Below are 18282 nucleotides of genomic sequence, written 5' to 3'. Positions count from 1 at the left end.
CCCACACACACAAAAAAAAAAAATGTATGTATGTATGTATGTATGTATGTATATATGTATATATGTGTATATATATATATATATATATATTTAAAAAAAAAAAAAAAAAAAAAAAAAAGAGCAATGATGATGACATTTCCGAATGAACAATACTGAGCTCTAAAAAGAAAAGAAAAAAAGGAAAAAAAAAAAAAAAAAAAAAAAAAGAATTGCGCAATAAAGCATGTATAGTATGTATTATTTAAGTAACCGTTTCCTTGTCAGTGCATATATTAGTACATCTTAGCAATTCAAGTTCACAATTCAATGTAGCATTGTTGCCAAATAGAGATCCAAATTTGTTTTCCCACTGAGAGTCACATAAAGGAAGTGGGGGACGTCACTTTGTGTTTATGAAACTATATTTTTGTAAATCCAGGCTCTGACCTTCTTGTGTGGAGTTTGCATGTTCTCCAAATACTCCAGTTTCTTCCCACATTCAAAAAACATGCATGTAAGCGACGAGCGATTCAGAGAATTAACTGATATATTGTAGCATTCCAGTGTGTTCTATTTTAATTATATTTAAAAAAATCTTATTTTCATTAAACTTTTTTGTACATTAAAAAATATCGAACTTAATGTGATATGAATATACTCACATTTACAATTAAAAAACAAATCTTCATTTAGCCTACCTTGTTCTTTCATATTTAAAATAAATTAAAATGTTACTTTTTCTAAAAGATACAATTAAAAAAAGAATCTCAACGGCCTTTAATTATATTATTGGAATGTGCCGCGTGCTGCAAATGTCCCCCTTTGGACACCCCAGGATGGGCTAAACTAAAAGTAATGCGGTAGTAATGACTCCTTATATGGCATGGATGGTTGCGTAAGTACGATGACGTCAGAGAAGTCACAAGACCGCGCGAGCTGAGCTTGTGTGCTGTGCGCGAGGCCACAAAGCAGCTGCTCACACTATGTAACGTCTTCAAAGGCACGAGCAGCACCATGGCCGCGGTGGACGACGACGGACACGGACAGCACTCCTGGGGCGGAAAGGACAACGCTTTCCTGTGATTCCGTTCGCCTACGTAGCGGGAGGAAAGCACCGCAACACCGAGCACCTTCCGGCTCCGTTTATTACAAACGCGCGCGGCAAGGCAACATTAGTGAGCTAACGTTGAAGCTAAGCTAGCGCGACCGCTAGCTTGGCCGCCTCCTGTCTTGGAGGTTGGCAGCTGCTTCGTGGGGGATGTTGTCCGTGCTGTCGTACGGGAGACTGGTTGCCAGAGCTGTCATCGGTGGACTCTCTCAGACTGACGGCCGCGACTACAGCCTGGTGACGGCGAGCTGCGGCTTCGGCAAGGATTTCCGTAAAGGCATCCTAAAGAAAGGAATGTGCTATGGGGATGACGCGTGCTTCATCGCCCGACACAAATCTGCCGATGTTTTGGGTGAGTTGATTTTCTTGCTTTTGTACGACTTTACTAGACTGCTAATGCAGTACAACGAATGTTGAAGTTGTCAAAATCCACGTGGAAATCAAGAGCACTCACCCACTGAGCATTTGTCACCTGCTAAATGTACCAGACTGTATCGGTCCATATCGGTCTATAGCTTGTCACTTTGAAATTGCAATTCTGATTAGTGATTCCCAAGACTCATGTCAGTCCGTCCAATATAAATGCCACTAAAAGTACATATACCAAAATAATGATGTGTGGTGGTGCAAGAAGAGCATTAATTGATCAGCCTGTCATTATACGTTCCTGGCATAGATTGATAAAGATACATTTTTGTTACTAAATAATACTATTTAACCCAATGATGTGACATTTGTAATGGTTGCATCTGAATTTAATTCCTTACACAGCATATTTTAGTTTTATTCATATAGCACCAGTTCTTGATGGAAGTTGCTACACATAGATCAGGTCAAGAACCATTCTCCCCCATACATTATATAAATACTCTTCCGAACTGTATGTAATACAAGAAAATAGCTGAACCCCCACATGAGCAAGCACTTGGTGGCTGAGGCAAGGAAAAACTCCCTTTTAAGGAAGGAACCCAAGTTCTCTGGGGCGGCTGGCTCTCTCGGCCGGTTGGGTTGAGATGAAGAAACAGAGTTGAAGGACGGGGTAGCTGGAGTAAACAGGATAAAAGGGTTGAGCGTGTAGGGGAGGGCCGAGAGAACAATGGCCACACCAACAACCGTAGTAACTTTCAACAGTTATGCGTAAACACTTTAAAACAATTGTGAGCTGTTTTCTTGTCATTTATCACCTTATTGTGTGGATTCTCACTAAATGGACACATACCAAAAATCCAGGTTTATATATTTAAACAAACAAAAAGTGTGTGTGCTTTGGGTATCACAGTGTTGAGATGAGTGACTTCATTGTTGGATGTCCTCCTCCACATATTACAAATACTGTTGAAGTTGTCCGAATCCTCATGGAAAACATTGAGAAGCCAACTCTGGATATCAAAAATGTTAAAATTGCCGACTATATTGTGTACAAGCAAATTGGACCTAGTTTCACAATAAACAGTCATAGAATGGGAGATTTGCGCTTGAAACTGCCGCAGATTGTTTGTTTTTCAAAATGATTAGTGTGCTCGCTCGGTCAAAGGATTATTCCGTTTTGATACTGAGCGTGTCTACAACCTGACACATGTAAATGGATAACCACCTTTTGTGAACCTTGTCTTAAATCTGAAAGTGCTCTCCAGCCTGCAAGTCTGTCTTCTTGCTTAAAACAATCAGTTGTTCACTAAACAAGGGAAGTCGGGAATCAGGAGATCCTCTCGGCATGATGTGTTATTTTTGGAGCTTTGTTGTAAAGCAGGCCACTGTTTCTTTCTGGCAGAGGCTGAGCAGACTAGAAGGCCTTCCATGTATGGTCAGAGAAGTCCGTTTTGGGAGCAACAAGACGACATCTTCCTCATTGGCGCATCTAAAGTTCAATTTGTTGCATGATACTGTTTCGTTGTTCATATTTTGGATCAATTTATAAATAACGGAAATTGAATTGATCTGTTCCAGGGTCAAACATAATAAAACATGCATTCATGATTCAGGTAATAGTTTAAGGATTATTTGCAATTAATTTTTATTCTGTGAATTGTCATCAATTTGTTTATTCTCCATCACAAAAAAAAAGCAAAGAAAAGGTCAAACAGCAAATGATACTCACCAAAGTCAAGCCTCACAAGATGTTCTCAAGTCTACCATTTTGCACGATACCATGATGACGCTTTGACCTGTGTGGGTGACGGCAGGTGTGGCAGATGGCGTAGGAGGCTGGCGAGACTACGGCGTGGATCCGTCCCAATTTTCCGGCACCCTGATGAAGACGTGCGAGCGCTTGGTGAAGGAGGGACGCTTTGTTCCCAGCAACCCCGTCGGTGTCCTCACCACCAGCTATTATGAGCTGCTGCAGAACAAAGTGCCGCTGCTGGGTGAGTGTGAGCAGCATTACACAAACGCAACAACATCTCCGCATCTTCCAAAGCAACGGACACACTTTTTCCGAGAGTAATCACAATCGTATTTACTTCACATCTCCATGACATGCTCTGCTCGACTACAGCGTTTCATCCCATTCTGTGTGAGGTCACTTTGTGAAGTAGTTAGCTGTGTTTTACATTTACTATAAATGTTTTGAGGCTCTAACATCGCCCACCACACAGTTTATACACTTTTCTAATCGAGGCCTTTACATTTTCTCACATTTCTCTCTTGTTTAAATATTCTCAATGTTGAAATTTTCCTAAATTCTATAAAATGCCGTATTTTTCGCATCGGATTATAAGGCGCACCTTCAATGAATGGCATGTTTGCAAACTTTTCCATATATAAGGCGCACCCACCGCATTATAAGGCGCATAGAATAATAGCCCTAAACGCTGTTCAATAAACGTATGCTTAAAATAATAATAATAACAACAATAAGAGCTGAAGTTGTTTTTGTTGTTGTTTTTATGCCAATATTTCCCGAAAATTATCAGCGTCCTTGACTAATAATAATTGGCATCGACCCTGGAAAAAAAACATCGGTCTTATTGTTATTATATTGACAGATGTTTCTAACCGTTTGAAAACAGCAACTCCCACTTTAACCTTTAAGATGCTCAACACTTCCTTGTGTGTTTTTAATAGCAATCTGCTTTCTCCTCTTTGTGGAAATCTCTGACTACATGTGATCTACTTTCAAGCAAATCTTCTTCTTTTTTTCAAGTTTCAATGCAAATGGCCCTTGTTTTAATTCCCTTCCACAGTTGCTTTCCGTTCTGCTTCCTGACAAAAATCCGTGCTGGAACATGTAATATGATATCAGACGCTGAGGAGCAGAACTTTTCTACCGTGTTATTCTCACATGTGCAGCAGGCAAAAACAGTGTTCAGTATTGTGCTGTTCCTTCCCAGCTAATTGGATGATCTTTTGGGCGGCGGTGTGCGTTCTATTGTGGTTGGACAGAGAATGCAGAAGGGAGTGAGTCATAGCGGGGCTTTTTCAAACTTGGTCCCAGAGAACATATTTCGCTGTGTTTGTCAATGAGTCACCAGGAGGGTGTGGCCGGTTGGCCGCCTGTCGTCTGGCTCCGCCGCAGGCTCGTGTTTCTTTCAACTTCAGAAAGGTGGAACAACACAGTCTCACACGATGCGGATTATTGTGTGGAAAGTTCATTCCAGTGAAAAAAATTTTTCTCGGCGGGTACTTGGAGTTTGTTTCCAAAACAAAATGTTTAATGACTTAATAAGGGCTGAACAAGTTGTCAGTTTCACAATGTCGATGATAGGATGCAATTTTCAAATCGCAATGGCTGCAATTTTGCAAAAATAAATTAATAAATGCATATTTTTTGTTAGTCAGTAGGCTTTGTAGTATACAGTACATTTGATACATTTATTGATAGAAAAGTGCTTAAGAAGTTGAATTATGAACGTCCCGTTTCCGAAAAACTCGGGTTAGGCACAACATTTTCCTAGAAAATGTTTCGGTATATGAACAGTCATTTTAGCATGTATCAGGTTTGGTCTGTTGTTTGTTCTTGCGCTGCAAAACCATTATAGGCAGAATTTCAAAAATCCTTTGATTTTCATCAGAAAACACTTTACATGCATGTTGTTTATTGAACTATAGCCCCTCTTGCAATCAAAACAACAAACGAAGTTCCACCTATGTGCAATACATTCACCCAATGCCAGAAGCAGCTGTTATGAATTAATGTGAATGTAGGTCCCGTGTTGTTGACATGCTGAACTTTTGCAGTCAAAATGGCTCATAAGAAAAAGGGACACTGGCAAGGAGTGTTTGACTGACAAATGAGAGAGCTCACTGGTGGTAGCATAAGAAAGACAATCCCCCCAAAAATATATATAAAAATGATCAAAATAAGTCTTCATAAAGTCCATCATTGCTTCTTGTTCATATTTGCATTTTGTTGCCGTGCGTGCAGGCAGCAGCACAGCCTGCATCGTGGTGTTGGACCGCCAAAGTCACCAGCTGCACACGGCCAACTTGGGAGACTCGGGCTTCCTGGTGGTCCGCGAGGGCGAGGTGGTCCACCGCTCGGATGAGCAGCAGCATTACTTCAACACGCCCTTCCAACTGTCCATTGCGCCTCCTGAGGCCGAGGGGGCGGTCCTCAGTGACAGGTATCACACGCGGAAGTGCACTGGTGACAAGTCACCATGACAACTGTCAAACTCTATTCATTCAGGAAGTAGAAAGAAATGTGAGCTGTAGGCTTAAGGCTAGCATACTACTGCACTATATAGTCAGTCAATGAGCCAAAACTACCATTACGATTATTTTTGCTGATTGATCTTGTTAGATTTATAATCTGAGCAAACGCCATTAAAGTTGATGCCAGGTTCAGACTCAACCAAAGAAATGCATTCCATTCTGGTTGCTGTGTTACTTAGCAAACCGTTTTGTTCCTCGCGCAGTGTTTCGTCAATGTATCGGGTCCATTTGGTGTGCCAAGCAGCTGCAGCAGCACTGTACTGTACTGTACGTCAGAGCAGGCTTTGGTTGCGTGCCAAACTTTCCCTCTCACAGGGTCAAAGTCTGTGCGATTGCAGGCTGTCCACTATGGAGGACCAAAACTGACAACATTAAAAATAAATAAATGACTAAAAGTGAAAATAAAAATGGATATTAAAAATATAATTCAAAAATATATATAAATGGAAATAAAAACAACTATATATATATAGAATAGAATAACATCTCAATCAATAAATAAAAACGCTCTGCTCTCACATGTATTTATTTCATGCTGCAGACGCTTTGTCAGGTCTAAATGTTATTCAAATGAGGGGGCGGTCCTAAGAGTGTCTTGGGTTGGGCTTCGCGATCATTTATTTATTTATTAATTTATTTATTTTTAATTTTGGCAGTTTTAGTCCTCCATAGTCCACAACCAATCCAGTTACATCAGGATGACTGTATGGAGCCAAAGTGCCACTAATGTATTATTTATTCTACATCTTGCATGGGCATTTTCCTTTTATTTTTTAATTAAGATACTGCAGTGTGGTATTGACATGTTGTCTTAGGTCCACTTGAGTTGAGGATGTGCTCGTTCCTTCACTTCCGCTCACATTCCGAGACCAAAAGGCCGTCTGAATTGTGCAATCTAGATAACATTCAGAAGATGAAGATTTAGAAAATGCAAAGCACACTTTTCCTCGCCTGACTGAGCGTTTGCACATCCGCAGCCCGGACGCAGCTGACAGCTCTTCCTTTGACGTCCAACTGGGTGACATCATCCTCACCGCCACCGATGGTCTTTTTGACAACATGCCCGACTACATGATCCTGCAGGAGCTGAAGAAACTCAAGGTGAGAAGCCAGAACAAACAGGCAGTGCTGCAAAAAGAGCCCGTGCTTCTATTGATGGTTTCCCTTTCGTGTTCAGAGCGCCAACTATGAGAGCATTCAGCAGACTGCCCGCAGTATTGCGGAGCAGGCCCACGACCTGGCCTATGACCCCAACTACATGTCACCGTTTGCGCAGTTCGCATGTGACAACGGACTCAATGTTCGAGGTGAGTGCTTCCAAAACAAAATGCTCATACTCGTACCACAGCACAAAATGGAATATATGAAGTAGGGGTGGCAAAATGATTGCGTTCATTTCAAGTTCCTTTAACGCTACTCATTTTTAACGCAATTTTTTTTAAGGCGACCGCTCCTTACTTGGAAATCCTGTACTGGGAGAATTCCAATCACAACGCAGCAGACTCGTCCATGTCAAAATTTAGCAGTAATAAATTTAACTTGTTCACTTGCAGCCATTTTCACTGAAGCAACCCCCTTCGCTCCCGGTTGTTTTACTGGATTTTGCAAGGCGCACACAATATTGAGTTCTATTGCTATAACACGGAACGTACCAAATGAAAGATTAGTCTCTTCTTTCATCAGGAAAAAATATATTTGTATCTGTTTCCGTTTTTCAGCAATTAGCATTAGAATATAGCTAAGTTTCATCATTATTCAAACTTGTTGAAAACAATGTAAAAAAAAAAAGCTTGTTGCAACATGGCCCTTGCTGATCTCTTATACTCTGCTGCCATAACTACCATTGCTTTAAGCAACCTCTTTTCATTTCAGAGACTGCATCTTCTGTATGCTCGAGCATAAAAAAAAAAACCTTTTATAAATACGTTTTTGGGACCATGGCAATGTTTAAAATAGAACGTGTTTATACGTTTTTGGGAGCAAATTAGTTCATAATAATGCATATATTTGTGGAGAAGTTACTTCATATTAAAGATTTGATAGCTCTTAATATAAAAAGAAAACTGCACGGAGATGTCTCTGTGCAGTTTTCAAATTAAATTATGACATCTAGTGGCAGAAAAATGATCTCAACACAAATAAATATCACACTTGTTTTTTTTTTTTTACAGTACAACTTTTTAATTTTAACTCGGTTGTATGAATTATTTTGAAATTACTGTATCAATGACTAGAAGATGCAGCCATATTTCTATTAGTTCAACATTTTTTTCCACTTAACAAGTTAGTTTTTTTTATTGTACATTTAGAACAAATATAAAATGTGCGATTAATCCTGAGTTAACTAATAAAGTCATGCGATTAATTACGATTAAAACAATTTAATAGCCATACAACCCTAATATAAAGATGAATTGATTATTCAGTAAGAACAATATAATTTACGATGATGATTATTATAAAATGTTTTCAATCAATTCTCACCATTAGTTTTTAATATGACTCTTTTTGCTGTGTGTGTGTATCCAGGAGGAAAGCCAGATGACATCACAGTGCTGTTGTCCATAGTAGCCGAATACACTGACTAAGTTCAACACGAGGCTGTGATTGGACAGACTGCTTTGACTCCTGCTGGACAGGATGAAGGACTCAGGATGGTTTCGGACGTCTTGTTTTGTTTTGTCCTGGTGGATGTCAAAACAGTTAGCAGGCCCTTTAAAAAAAACAAAAAACAAAAAAAAACGGGTAATCCTTGCGCCAGTGGTAGAAGCGGTCCCACGATGAAACATCTTTGAGTGTTTGGGCAGACAAGGAGGACGTGTCCACTCAGGCAAGAGTTGTTGGACTGTTGTAAAGGTTCGAGCAACCCGTGCTGGGCTGCCAAAGTGAAGGAGACACTTTATTGGCTGTGTTGAGAAAGGAGCTCGCACAGGATGTGGCGCTCATCAGGCTGGATGAATAAATATGTTTTAGGTTTTGTTTTTAACAGTGGTTATTAGCACACTTTGTATATGGATGCAGGGAGCAGGTGTTTTATAAAAACCTTCCTTCTTGGGTGTGGTTGAAACAATCAGATTTTGTGAAGAAGCAGCTGCCTTTTGTATATGTACGTGATATTTAATACAGCGAGGTTCAACATCAACACGTTGTATTCCATCAAACAGGTGGCCCCCCTTTAATCTTACTGCTGCTGTGTTTGTGTGTATGAGGAGAAATTGTGACATATGTGTATGAAGAGGATGTGAACGCCGAAGGTTCCACACTTTGCAGAAACGGTGTGGCGACTTTAAGCGCACAAGACTGAAGACGCATTATGGGAAAGAGCAAGTGGTTTGTTTTTTTAAACTTTTAAGCAGGTAGTTAGTTGACTTTAATCAGACTCAAAACGTCACAATCTGCGTTTGCGTTTTTGTTCCCGAGGCACCACAAGATGCTTGTTGTTTTTAAATGTGTTACATATTTTGCATCATGAATTTACTGCACCTTTTTTCGTCCAATTATTTTTGTGTCGTGTGATGACGTACGTGCCTTGTATCAGATGTTGATACTGGCAATCATAATTCCTTAAAGTCCCGACGATGTGCCAGTTGGTGAGCACAAAGCCTCAAACTGCGAGTAGCCATCAAGTTCAATTGTCCTCATCTTGCCCACTGTCGTAAAAACGAAGTCTTACCTGTATATGTACTCTCCTAATGAACTTAGCTCAATTCAGTCGCAAGCTATGAAGAAGAATGACTACGCCATCCTAAATAAGATTGCACTTAAGTACTGTTTTGTTTTTTTATTGATGACATTGGAAGACAAAAGGGAGGCAGATTCAAGTCAAGCAGTGAATTCCACGTTTAAAGCATTCTAACATGTCTGATGGCAATCTTAAAGTAGCCTTAACAAACTGACTAAGCAATTTTCCCGGTCGGGTGGTACGGCTGCGCCGGACTCTGCGGCAATTGCCGCGTCGTGCCCATAAGAACTTCAAACTTCATCCTCCACATAAACTCGAGCATGTCTGTATATTTTGGGAGTACGCGTCAATGCTGATCTGCTGTACAATATTTAAATAAAGATTATGCTATTTATTATTCTCTTGTAAGCCATGACTCCGATGTGATTCAGTTGCAGGCCAACACACACTCAAGGTCAAATGTTTGATTTTGGTGTAAATAATTTGAATTCTAATAATGCAATAAATACATCACAATCTGAATACTGTGGTGTGAAATGAGATCAATAAATAATCAGCACTGTAAACAACGTGCATAAATAACAAAGATAAATTCACTTGGATAAATGTATGAACACTTTTCAGTACTGGGGGCATCTTCCAGAGTCCTCGTCGTCAGTGTCATAAGCCAAAACTGTAGCAGAATGATTCGCGTCATCCTGCTCTGATGACACAGCCCGGAACAGGAGGGAGCAGACCTTTGGAAATAAAAGTGCGTCTTATGCAACAAATGCAATATCCACAGTATATAGCTATGAAAAAACAAAACTTGATTGATAGAATTTTTCCATTACTGTGAAGAGGTTGTGTGGAAGCGCTTACATCACCTTCCTTGTTTGATGACTAACCCAACAAGATGTCAAAAACACTTTACAGTTAACACACCTGTCAAGATGGACAGCAAAATCATACATTATGGAATTCCCCAGCTAATATTATTCATCTCACATTTTTAGTGGGTGATGAAATTTGCTGCACATTTCCGCACATGCTTTTTGGAACATTCACAGTAAATGATGTAGGGTACTTTTCACTCTAAAAAGAGTATTTGGTCCCACTCTAAACACTTGGAAGAGAGTCAAAATATTTTGTGTGCGAAATAATGTTTTTGGTCTCCTTTTGGATATCAACAAACAGTAGACGTGGCATAGCTCAGGTGGTAGAGTGTCCGTCTCCCAAGCTGAAGGTTGTGAGTTCCTACCTCGAAATTTAGGACAGGACAGTTTTATGTACATTTTACCAGTTTATTAAAAAATAAAGTTACTTAAGCATTGAGGAACAAACTCATGACCTTCAGCTTGGGAAACAGCCACTCTACCACCTGAGCCATGTCACTCTTGCTGTTTGCCACTGTACTGCATTGCTGGTGTGTCCAACATAATACAAAAACATTGGTCTCTTGGAGGTACAAGGACACCATCAATATATTAACACACAGCAGGAGCGGCATAGCTCAGGTGGTAGAGTGGCTGTGGTTAGTTCCTCAACCCTTTTCATTTTTTAAATAATGGTAAAATGTACTTAGAATTTCTGAGTGAAAAAACTTTTCAATTAAATACTTGTTTTTTGTTTTTTACAGTGTAGGTTTTTGTTATGAGATAAGCCAATCCTCTTGTACACTGTAAAACTACTTTGAGTCAAATATTTTACTCCCAGGTGTAAATTTGACTCTGTTTAGAGTGGGATCAAATAGACTCTTTTTAGAGTATAATGTGCTCTACAAAAAGTACCGTGTTTACCGTGGAGGAGGCGGCACTCGCAGTCACACGCAAAAGAAGGCTGCGCTTGTGAAGCTCCTGTAGAGGGGTTGACGGGCAGGTGGGGCTGCCCTGGCTGGATGCGACCACTTCCATACCACCATCACCACCGGGGGGTTGATCTCTGGCTGCGGCATCTGGACACCTGTCAACTCAAACGGGTTTCTTCTTAAACAACAACAGAATGGTGAGTGCAGGATGTTTCGTTTTTGTCTGATATTCATCTTTTGATCCGAAACCTAAACACAAGACGTGACCTTGCTATTCCAATACTTTTGGACGAGAATCCAGCCTAAAGTGGCGGGGGATTACATGCAGTGAACCTTGCACCCAAGCAGCTCCCTCAATGTGGCCTACTTGTCTCCGTCACAGACGCGAGGCTGGCTGTAACACTACACCCACTTAAGAATCTAAAAGCAGCCAATGAGAGCCAAGTGCCAGCAGAGAGGCTCAGGTCCAACAGTCAGTTAAACCTGCTAATACGCAAGCAGAGCAGAGCTGGACCACGAGCGCGTAATCGCTCCGGGGTTCATGGTGGCATCTTGGTGGCGTGATGCTGTAAGCGGTGGCGCGGGTGCCCGGCGGCCATTCGTAGTATATATGGTAGGTCATTTTAAAATTGCACATCTGCATCTTCAATAAACAATCACCAGGAATTAATTGTGTTTCATTCAAGTGACTTGTTTTGTTTTAGTTTGTTTCACTTGTAGCAAGAATCCTTATAAGTGAGTCAGAAAACAGGAAAATAAAATTACTAATCGCACAGTCATTAAAAAAAAAAGGCTTACTATACATGGTCGTTTAAAAAAAAAGTAAATAAAAGCTTGACTATAAATGGCCGTTTTAACTTACTAAACATCGATAAAAAAAAAACCCACCTTACTATACATGGTCATTTTTTTTGTTTAAAAAAAAAGCCTTACTATGCATCGTTTTGTTTTTTTTAACACCTTACTATACACGGTCGTTTAAAAAAAACACCTTACTACATGGTTGTTTTTTGTTAGTTTTTTTTACATTTTACTTAACATGGTTGTTCAAAAATAATAACGCCTTACTATATATACATGGTCATTTTTAGTTTTTTTTCTTAAATGCCTTACATCGTCGTTAAAAAAAAACGCCTTTGTTTTTTTTGTTTTTTTAACGCCTTACCATGCATTGTAAAAAAAAATTAAACACCTTACTATACATGGTCGTTTTCAAAATAAAAGACGCCTTATTATACACGGTCATTAAAAAAAAAACCGCCTTACTATACATGATTGTTTTTGTTTTTTAAGAACCCCCCAAAATAAAATAATAAAAACCCACCTGACTTTGAATTTGAGACGGTGATTTGTCATTGCTGCACTGCTAATATGAAGGATATACGGTTTGTGTCAAATCATTGGCCCTCTGGGAATCCCCTGCTGGCCAAGGGGCCCCAAACAATTGCCTGCCTTGCCTAATGGCAAACTACACCTCTGGCTGTAAGCGTCATACCGAGGTGACGTTGGGTCCGGGGTATTTGTTGGTTGGGAGAGGCCTCCGCTGTCAGCCAGAGTAGACAGCACCACCGTGGCTTCCAGGGCCGTGTCCTCCACAGAAAAGCACACGGGCCTAGAAACAAACACGCAGCAGTGGCGCTGCTCACAATCACTCCCTCTGTATTTTTTTTTTACTTCAGTTGTCTGTCAAAGGAAAATGTCACATAATCACACTCACATTCCTGCAGCACCAAACTGGACTGAAACTGGTAGGCAGTGCATTTCCGCAAAGGACAGCAAACCCTTCAAAAGACGGAGATACGTGTCATTTACAAGCACATGGTTACATCATGTGATGTAAAGAAAAAAAAGAGAGAGAATGACTGACAAAGAGCAGGCTGGCAGCGGCAATGTTCCAAGACAAGTTGTGGGCGCTAATGCAGGTCAAGGCCGTCTAATTGGACTAACGGCGGGGCCGTTTATCCAAATTCCCATGAGGCCAATCAAGCGCTTTTGTCATTTCAAAGCCAAGTTCAATTGTGCTATTTGGATTCTGTTACAAAATGAATAGAGGGGGGGAAAAAGTATTATTTTGTAATAAAGCTTAGTGGTTGGTTTTGTTAACAAGAGTATGAAAACCTAGAATTTTTACATTTAGAACAGATATGAAATTTGTGATTAATCGTGAGTTAACTAGATAAGTCATGCGATTAATTACAATAAAAAAAATAACCGCCTCTTGCTTCTGATTTTTAACAATCTTTTTTTTTTTTTATGAATTTATGGCATTGAATGAGTTAAAGGGATACTTTGACTTATTTAGCCATTTTCAGCAGTAAAAAAAATAGAATTAATTTGATAAATGTACAATTAAAACACGTTTTGCCACTTGATGACGACTGAAAATGACATCACAGTTGCTCAGGGCTCAGGCAACGACCAATCACAGCTCAGCTGTTTTCTGAAGCTGAGCTGTGATTGGTTGATATCTGAGACCTGAGCAACACTGATGTCATTTCCACTCGGCAGCAAGTGGCAAAATGGCCGCCTTCTGACATTATTGCTCATATTCCACAAATGTAATATTAATCACAATGTCATGTTTAGACTCGTGAGGTCACATATAACATATTATTGTCAAGAAATGTTTAAGGTTGACTTCCCCTTTAACTCATTTACTGCCAATGGCAGCTATAAATGTAAAAAAATAACTATTTCTATTAAAATATGAAAATCTAGATTTTTTTATTGTACATTTAGAACAGATATGAAATTTGTGATTAATTGCGAGTTAACTAGTGAAGTCATGAGATAAATTACGATTAAAAACTTTAATCGCCTGACGCTTCAAATTTTTAATAATATTTTCTTTCCTTTAAAAAAAAAAAATTCATTCACTGCCGTTGACGGCTATACACGTCAAAAATTAATTTGAACTATTTCGATTAGTTTAACATTTTTTTTCCCACTTTTGTTAACAAGAGTATGAAAACCTAGAATTTTTATTGTACATTTAGAACAGATAGAAATTTGTGATTAATCGTGAGTTAACTAGTGAAGTCATGCGATTAATTACAATTTAAAAAAAATAACCGCCTCTTGCCCCTAATTTTTAACAATCTTTTTTGTTAAATGAATTTATGACAGTGAATGAGTTAAAGGGATACTTTGACTTATTTAGCCATTTTCAGCAGTAAAAAAATATTTTTTTCTAGAATTAAATTGATAACTGTACAATTAAAACACATTTTGCTACTTGCTGTCGACTGACGATGACATGACACGTGCTCAGGAAACAGGTAACAACCAATCAAGTTCAATGCTTTGCATTTATTCTTACGCATGAAAAATGTTGTTTTTAAACATTTACTTAGGTGCAATTTGGTCATGATAGTGGATTAGTATTTTTTTACAGTGGTGCAATAATTTTGGGACTCAATGCTCTACAATGTATGTGCCCTGCATCCAGTCTGACCCAAAATCAGCTGAGATGAGCTGCAGGCACATCAACTCTAATGAGGTCAAGCAGAATAATAAATGGATGGACACGTGTCACGCACAGTGCCCATATTTACAGAATCCGACCTGAAATGCGGCGAGCCAACCACACGCACATACCGCACCCACACCCAAACATTTGACTCTCATGTGACGGCCGTCCACAAATAGCAGCGTTACCCTCAGCTCCTTCAGACAGAAGGTTATGGCCGAGTCCCCTCCGCCGGACAGAAAATAGTCAAACTCGTCGGGGTGTAAGGACATCTCGGTGTACGTCATCTTCACGTGATCTGTGACACAAGCGCAGACGGCCGCGGCGATGCCTTCGTGTGAATATGATCGCTCGCATGAGGTCATCAGAAAGTGATCATTTTACAAAATGGCTTCCTCAACAAGCCGGAGATCGACCGCAATGCATTAGCTCACCATTTCTTCCATCGTGGTAATTCCTCAAAGTGACTCGCACAGGAGATATGGAGAGGGTGACTTCCTCCTGAGATCTTTGGAAATGCATCACCATATTCACAAGAAGCCTGCAGAGAAGAGCACAAGACATTTATTACAAATGCCTGCCGAAACAAGTTGAGGATAGTTTGTTGAATGCTGCAATTGACTGCCACAGATAACGCTATTACCACTTTGTTGTTATTTTTAGGCCAAAGAAATTATTTTCAGTTTGATCAGCACCAAACTCAAAAACACATCTTGCTGTGTGACCAAACTCAAAATTGGCAATATTTTAAAAAATTCCCACACGCCATAGTGGTGGGGGTGAAATCATAGTGTGTGTTAAATGCTGTGTGCTAAATTTCGTGTTCACTCATTTTAACACAGTGGTTCTTAACCTGGGTTCGATCGAACGCCGGGGATTCGCGGAGGTCAAGACACACACCTGACTCAAATGTTTCATGATGATACGGCACGCTTGGCCATCATTGGCTGCAGGTTCCAACAATATGTATGTGTGTACAGTATGTACAGCTAGCTAGCTAACTAGCTTGCGATAGATAGATAGATAGATAGATAGATAGATAGATAGATAGATAGATAGATAGATAGATAGATAGATAGATAGATAGATAGATAGATAGATAGATAGATAGATGGAGTGCTTGCCTGGCAGGACCCTTTAGCACATTGGGACAGAGATGTGAATCAAACACAGCCTGCAAAGCCGCACTCTCCTGGTAACACAGGTTGTGGGTTTTTGTGATGCCTGCGGGGGAAATAAGAGATACTGTACCTTGTACTGTTGGAGAAAACGCTGCCACCCCGTGGTGAAAACTTGTACAAACTGTATCAAAGAGAGGATATCTTACCGTGCCTGCAGGCAAACTGTATCATGACTCTGTCATTGGGAATGCTGAATGATATATATAATCGCTCCACGTTGCGCTCAATAGAAGTCAAACATCGGAAAAGTGGGAGCAAAGACTAAAAAGCAAAAAGAACATAGCATTTCTATCAGTCTTGGTGGAAATACTGAATATGAAATTCGTTCTTAATCGACCCTTAATTGTTTTTACCTTCATGAGCAGCTTGCATTTAATGGACTCACTGGCCTGTCCTGATGCCAGGCTGTAGTTGTGGAAGAACATTGGTGAGAAGAAGAAGCAGGCATATGCAGACTGAGATGAATTAATTGATCTCAGAGCCAGCTGAAAACAAGAAAAAGAAAATTAATATTCATACTTGGAGAAAATTATCATACAAGCCAGCTATTCTAGAACCTCACTCACCCCTTTGACCATGGGATCCAACCACAGCTCATCTCCAATTCGTGAAAGTGCATGAATGGCCTTTCCAAAAGCTGTAGAATACATAAACAGCTGTTTTTTTTTAATCACACTTTCTGGTGTGTTTATTAAGTAGCTAGCTTTACGCCATATATTGGAATGAAAAGGCTAGTTTGTATGATTGGTGTCATGATAGCATGTAAAAACAAACAAAGTGTTAACTTGCTAACTTGAGAATAGCTACAGTTAGCAAGTTAGCATTCAAGTTAGCATGACAACAGAACTTAAAAGTGAGCAGGTACAACTCCAGTTAAACGAAATAAAATGCACATTTGGCAACTGTAGTCTAACAGTTTTGACAAAATATTACCTTTTATAGAGTTCCCTTCAAGAGTACAGTCCATTTTCACAGAATGACTGCTTGCAGACTCACTCATAATTAAAAGTGCATGATAATAATAACCCAGTGTAAAAGCATGCTAAATTTAATTTCAATGTTACAGGGTTTTAACTAATAATCTCTGTTATATTATCACTTTGAAAATACATTTAAACATAGATATATTGTGATATATTAAAAAACAACAACGATGTAATTTGGCTATTTAGAACGCAGTTGTGAAATACATTTCAGTATTTATAAGCATTAAAAAAAATCTGAAAATATTTTAGCCCCAGGATATTGAAGTTAGTAAAACAAACCACATTCAACACCTTTTCAAATGATCTAAGTCCAGAATCCTGCAGATACTTGGATTTCAAAAATAAGATTCAATTGATTAGACTCAAACTGAAATGAGAATTTTATTTAATTTTCTAGAATTTTGGGAGGAGTTATTGCATCAAGTTGATCTGAATCTCCTCCATTCTAAATTCCGTATTTTTTCCACAAAGCTTTATTAATATTCAGTCCACACGTGTGCTATGTTTGTTATCTTTGACCAACCTAACATTTTGAAAATGGCTTGCTCTCTTTGACAATGCAGAGTTCCTTGTATTTAACCCAGAGGGGACCAACTGGTGACTAATTTACATTTTTGTTTTAAATACACCCAAAAAGTTCTCTTTAAAAAATCCAACAAATCCGTGGGGGCCTTACTGCAAATATGCAAGGATCGACTACTTTTAAGTTGTAATATCATTAATCAACACTAAATGGCAGACATGTATTAGTTGCGCTTCCACGGGATCTTATACTGCCCTGTACCACAATGCGAGTCGGCCTAATAATTTTTTTTGCAGATTTGGAATGATATGCAGCACAATGCACAAACATATAGTACCTCTATAATAAAGTGACAATATGTAGAAATGTATGCCATCTAGTGGTGAACTAATAGAATGCAATGACTTAAGTTCAAAGCGCATGCATTTTGAAGCACGCACACTACGGTGCCTCAGAGAGATCATACTTGGCAAACCTACCACAAATTGTTACGTTCACCAAGTTTGTCTCCTTCCGGTAAATTTAGCAGAAAAATGGTGGCGAAACATGGCAGCCTTCTGTAAGGTGCGGCACGAACTATGTAATATAATCAGCAATTACTAGACCTATGATTATATAAAAAAGATGATATAATTTTTTTTGCATGTTATGAATTTTTTTTTAAATAAACATTGAAAAAACAAATTTCTACACTTGCCGCTTACAAAATTGAGATGATTTTTGTGAAAAAAATTACAAAATGAGTTCTTGCACTAACTGTTTTGTTTGTTTTGTGCCATCCTTACAAAGTTATCTTATGTGAGGATTTGTAAATCAGAAATGACGGTATTCCGTTTAAATGACGTTTTACACAATGTACAAAATGTATTGAAATTGAGGTTTGTGGAACAAGAGGTAAAACGTGTGAATGCAGAA

General features: G+C 39.2%; 2 protein-coding genes across 6 annotated transcripts; one reads left to right on the top strand and one right to left on the bottom strand.

Moving 5' to 3' along the window:
- The first annotated feature begins 888 nt into the window (after positions 1 to 888).
- pptc7a (protein phosphatase targeting COQ7 a) lies at positions 889 to 9830 on the top strand. The gene is made up of 6 exons (XM_086076027.1): positions 889 to 1439; positions 3271 to 3450; positions 5451 to 5649; positions 6718 to 6841; positions 6918 to 7047; positions 8270 to 9830. Exons 1-6 carry the CDS (start codon positions 1238 to 1240, stop codon positions 8326 to 8328), a joined length of 894 nt encoding a protein of 297 aa, XP_085932153.1. The 5' UTR covers positions 889 to 1237; the 3' UTR covers positions 8329 to 9830.
- rad9b (RAD9 checkpoint clamp component B) lies at positions 9087 to 16917 on the bottom strand. Of its 5 annotated transcripts, none has more exons than XM_086076024.1 (11): positions 16792 to 16917; positions 16425 to 16495; positions 16212 to 16343; positions 16005 to 16119; positions 15802 to 15901; positions 15112 to 15218; positions 14866 to 14975; positions 12926 to 12990; positions 12683 to 12846; positions 11201 to 11363; positions 9087 to 10159 (listed from the first exon to the last, which is right to left on the bottom strand). In XM_086076024.1, the coding sequence occupies exons 1-10, from the start codon at positions 16856 to 16858 to the stop codon at positions 11224 to 11226; spliced, it is 1071 nt and encodes a 356-aa protein (XP_085932150.1). In that variant the 5' UTR covers positions 16859 to 16917; the 3' UTR covers positions 9087 to 10159; positions 11201 to 11223. The 5 variants fall into 5 exon arrangements, with proteins under 5 accessions (XP_085932150.1, XP_085932151.1, XP_085932148.1 ...); XM_086076025.1 differs by having other exon boundaries at positions 12704 to 12846; XM_086076022.1 differs by having other exon boundaries at positions 12683 to 12820; positions 16792 to 16909.
- Between the last annotated feature and the right edge of the window lie 1365 nt (positions 16918 to 18282).

The sequence above is a fragment of the Leptonotus elevatus genome, chromosome 5, assembly GCF_054856555.1.
Source record: "Leptonotus elevatus isolate MCC_2025b chromosome 5, RoL_Lele_1.0, whole genome shotgun sequence".
Classification (NCBI taxonomy): Eukaryota; Metazoa; Chordata; class Actinopteri; order Syngnathiformes; family Syngnathidae; genus Leptonotus; species Leptonotus elevatus.
Note: the sequence above shows the minus strand (reverse complement) of the source record. Positions and strands in the feature narration are given on the sequence as shown.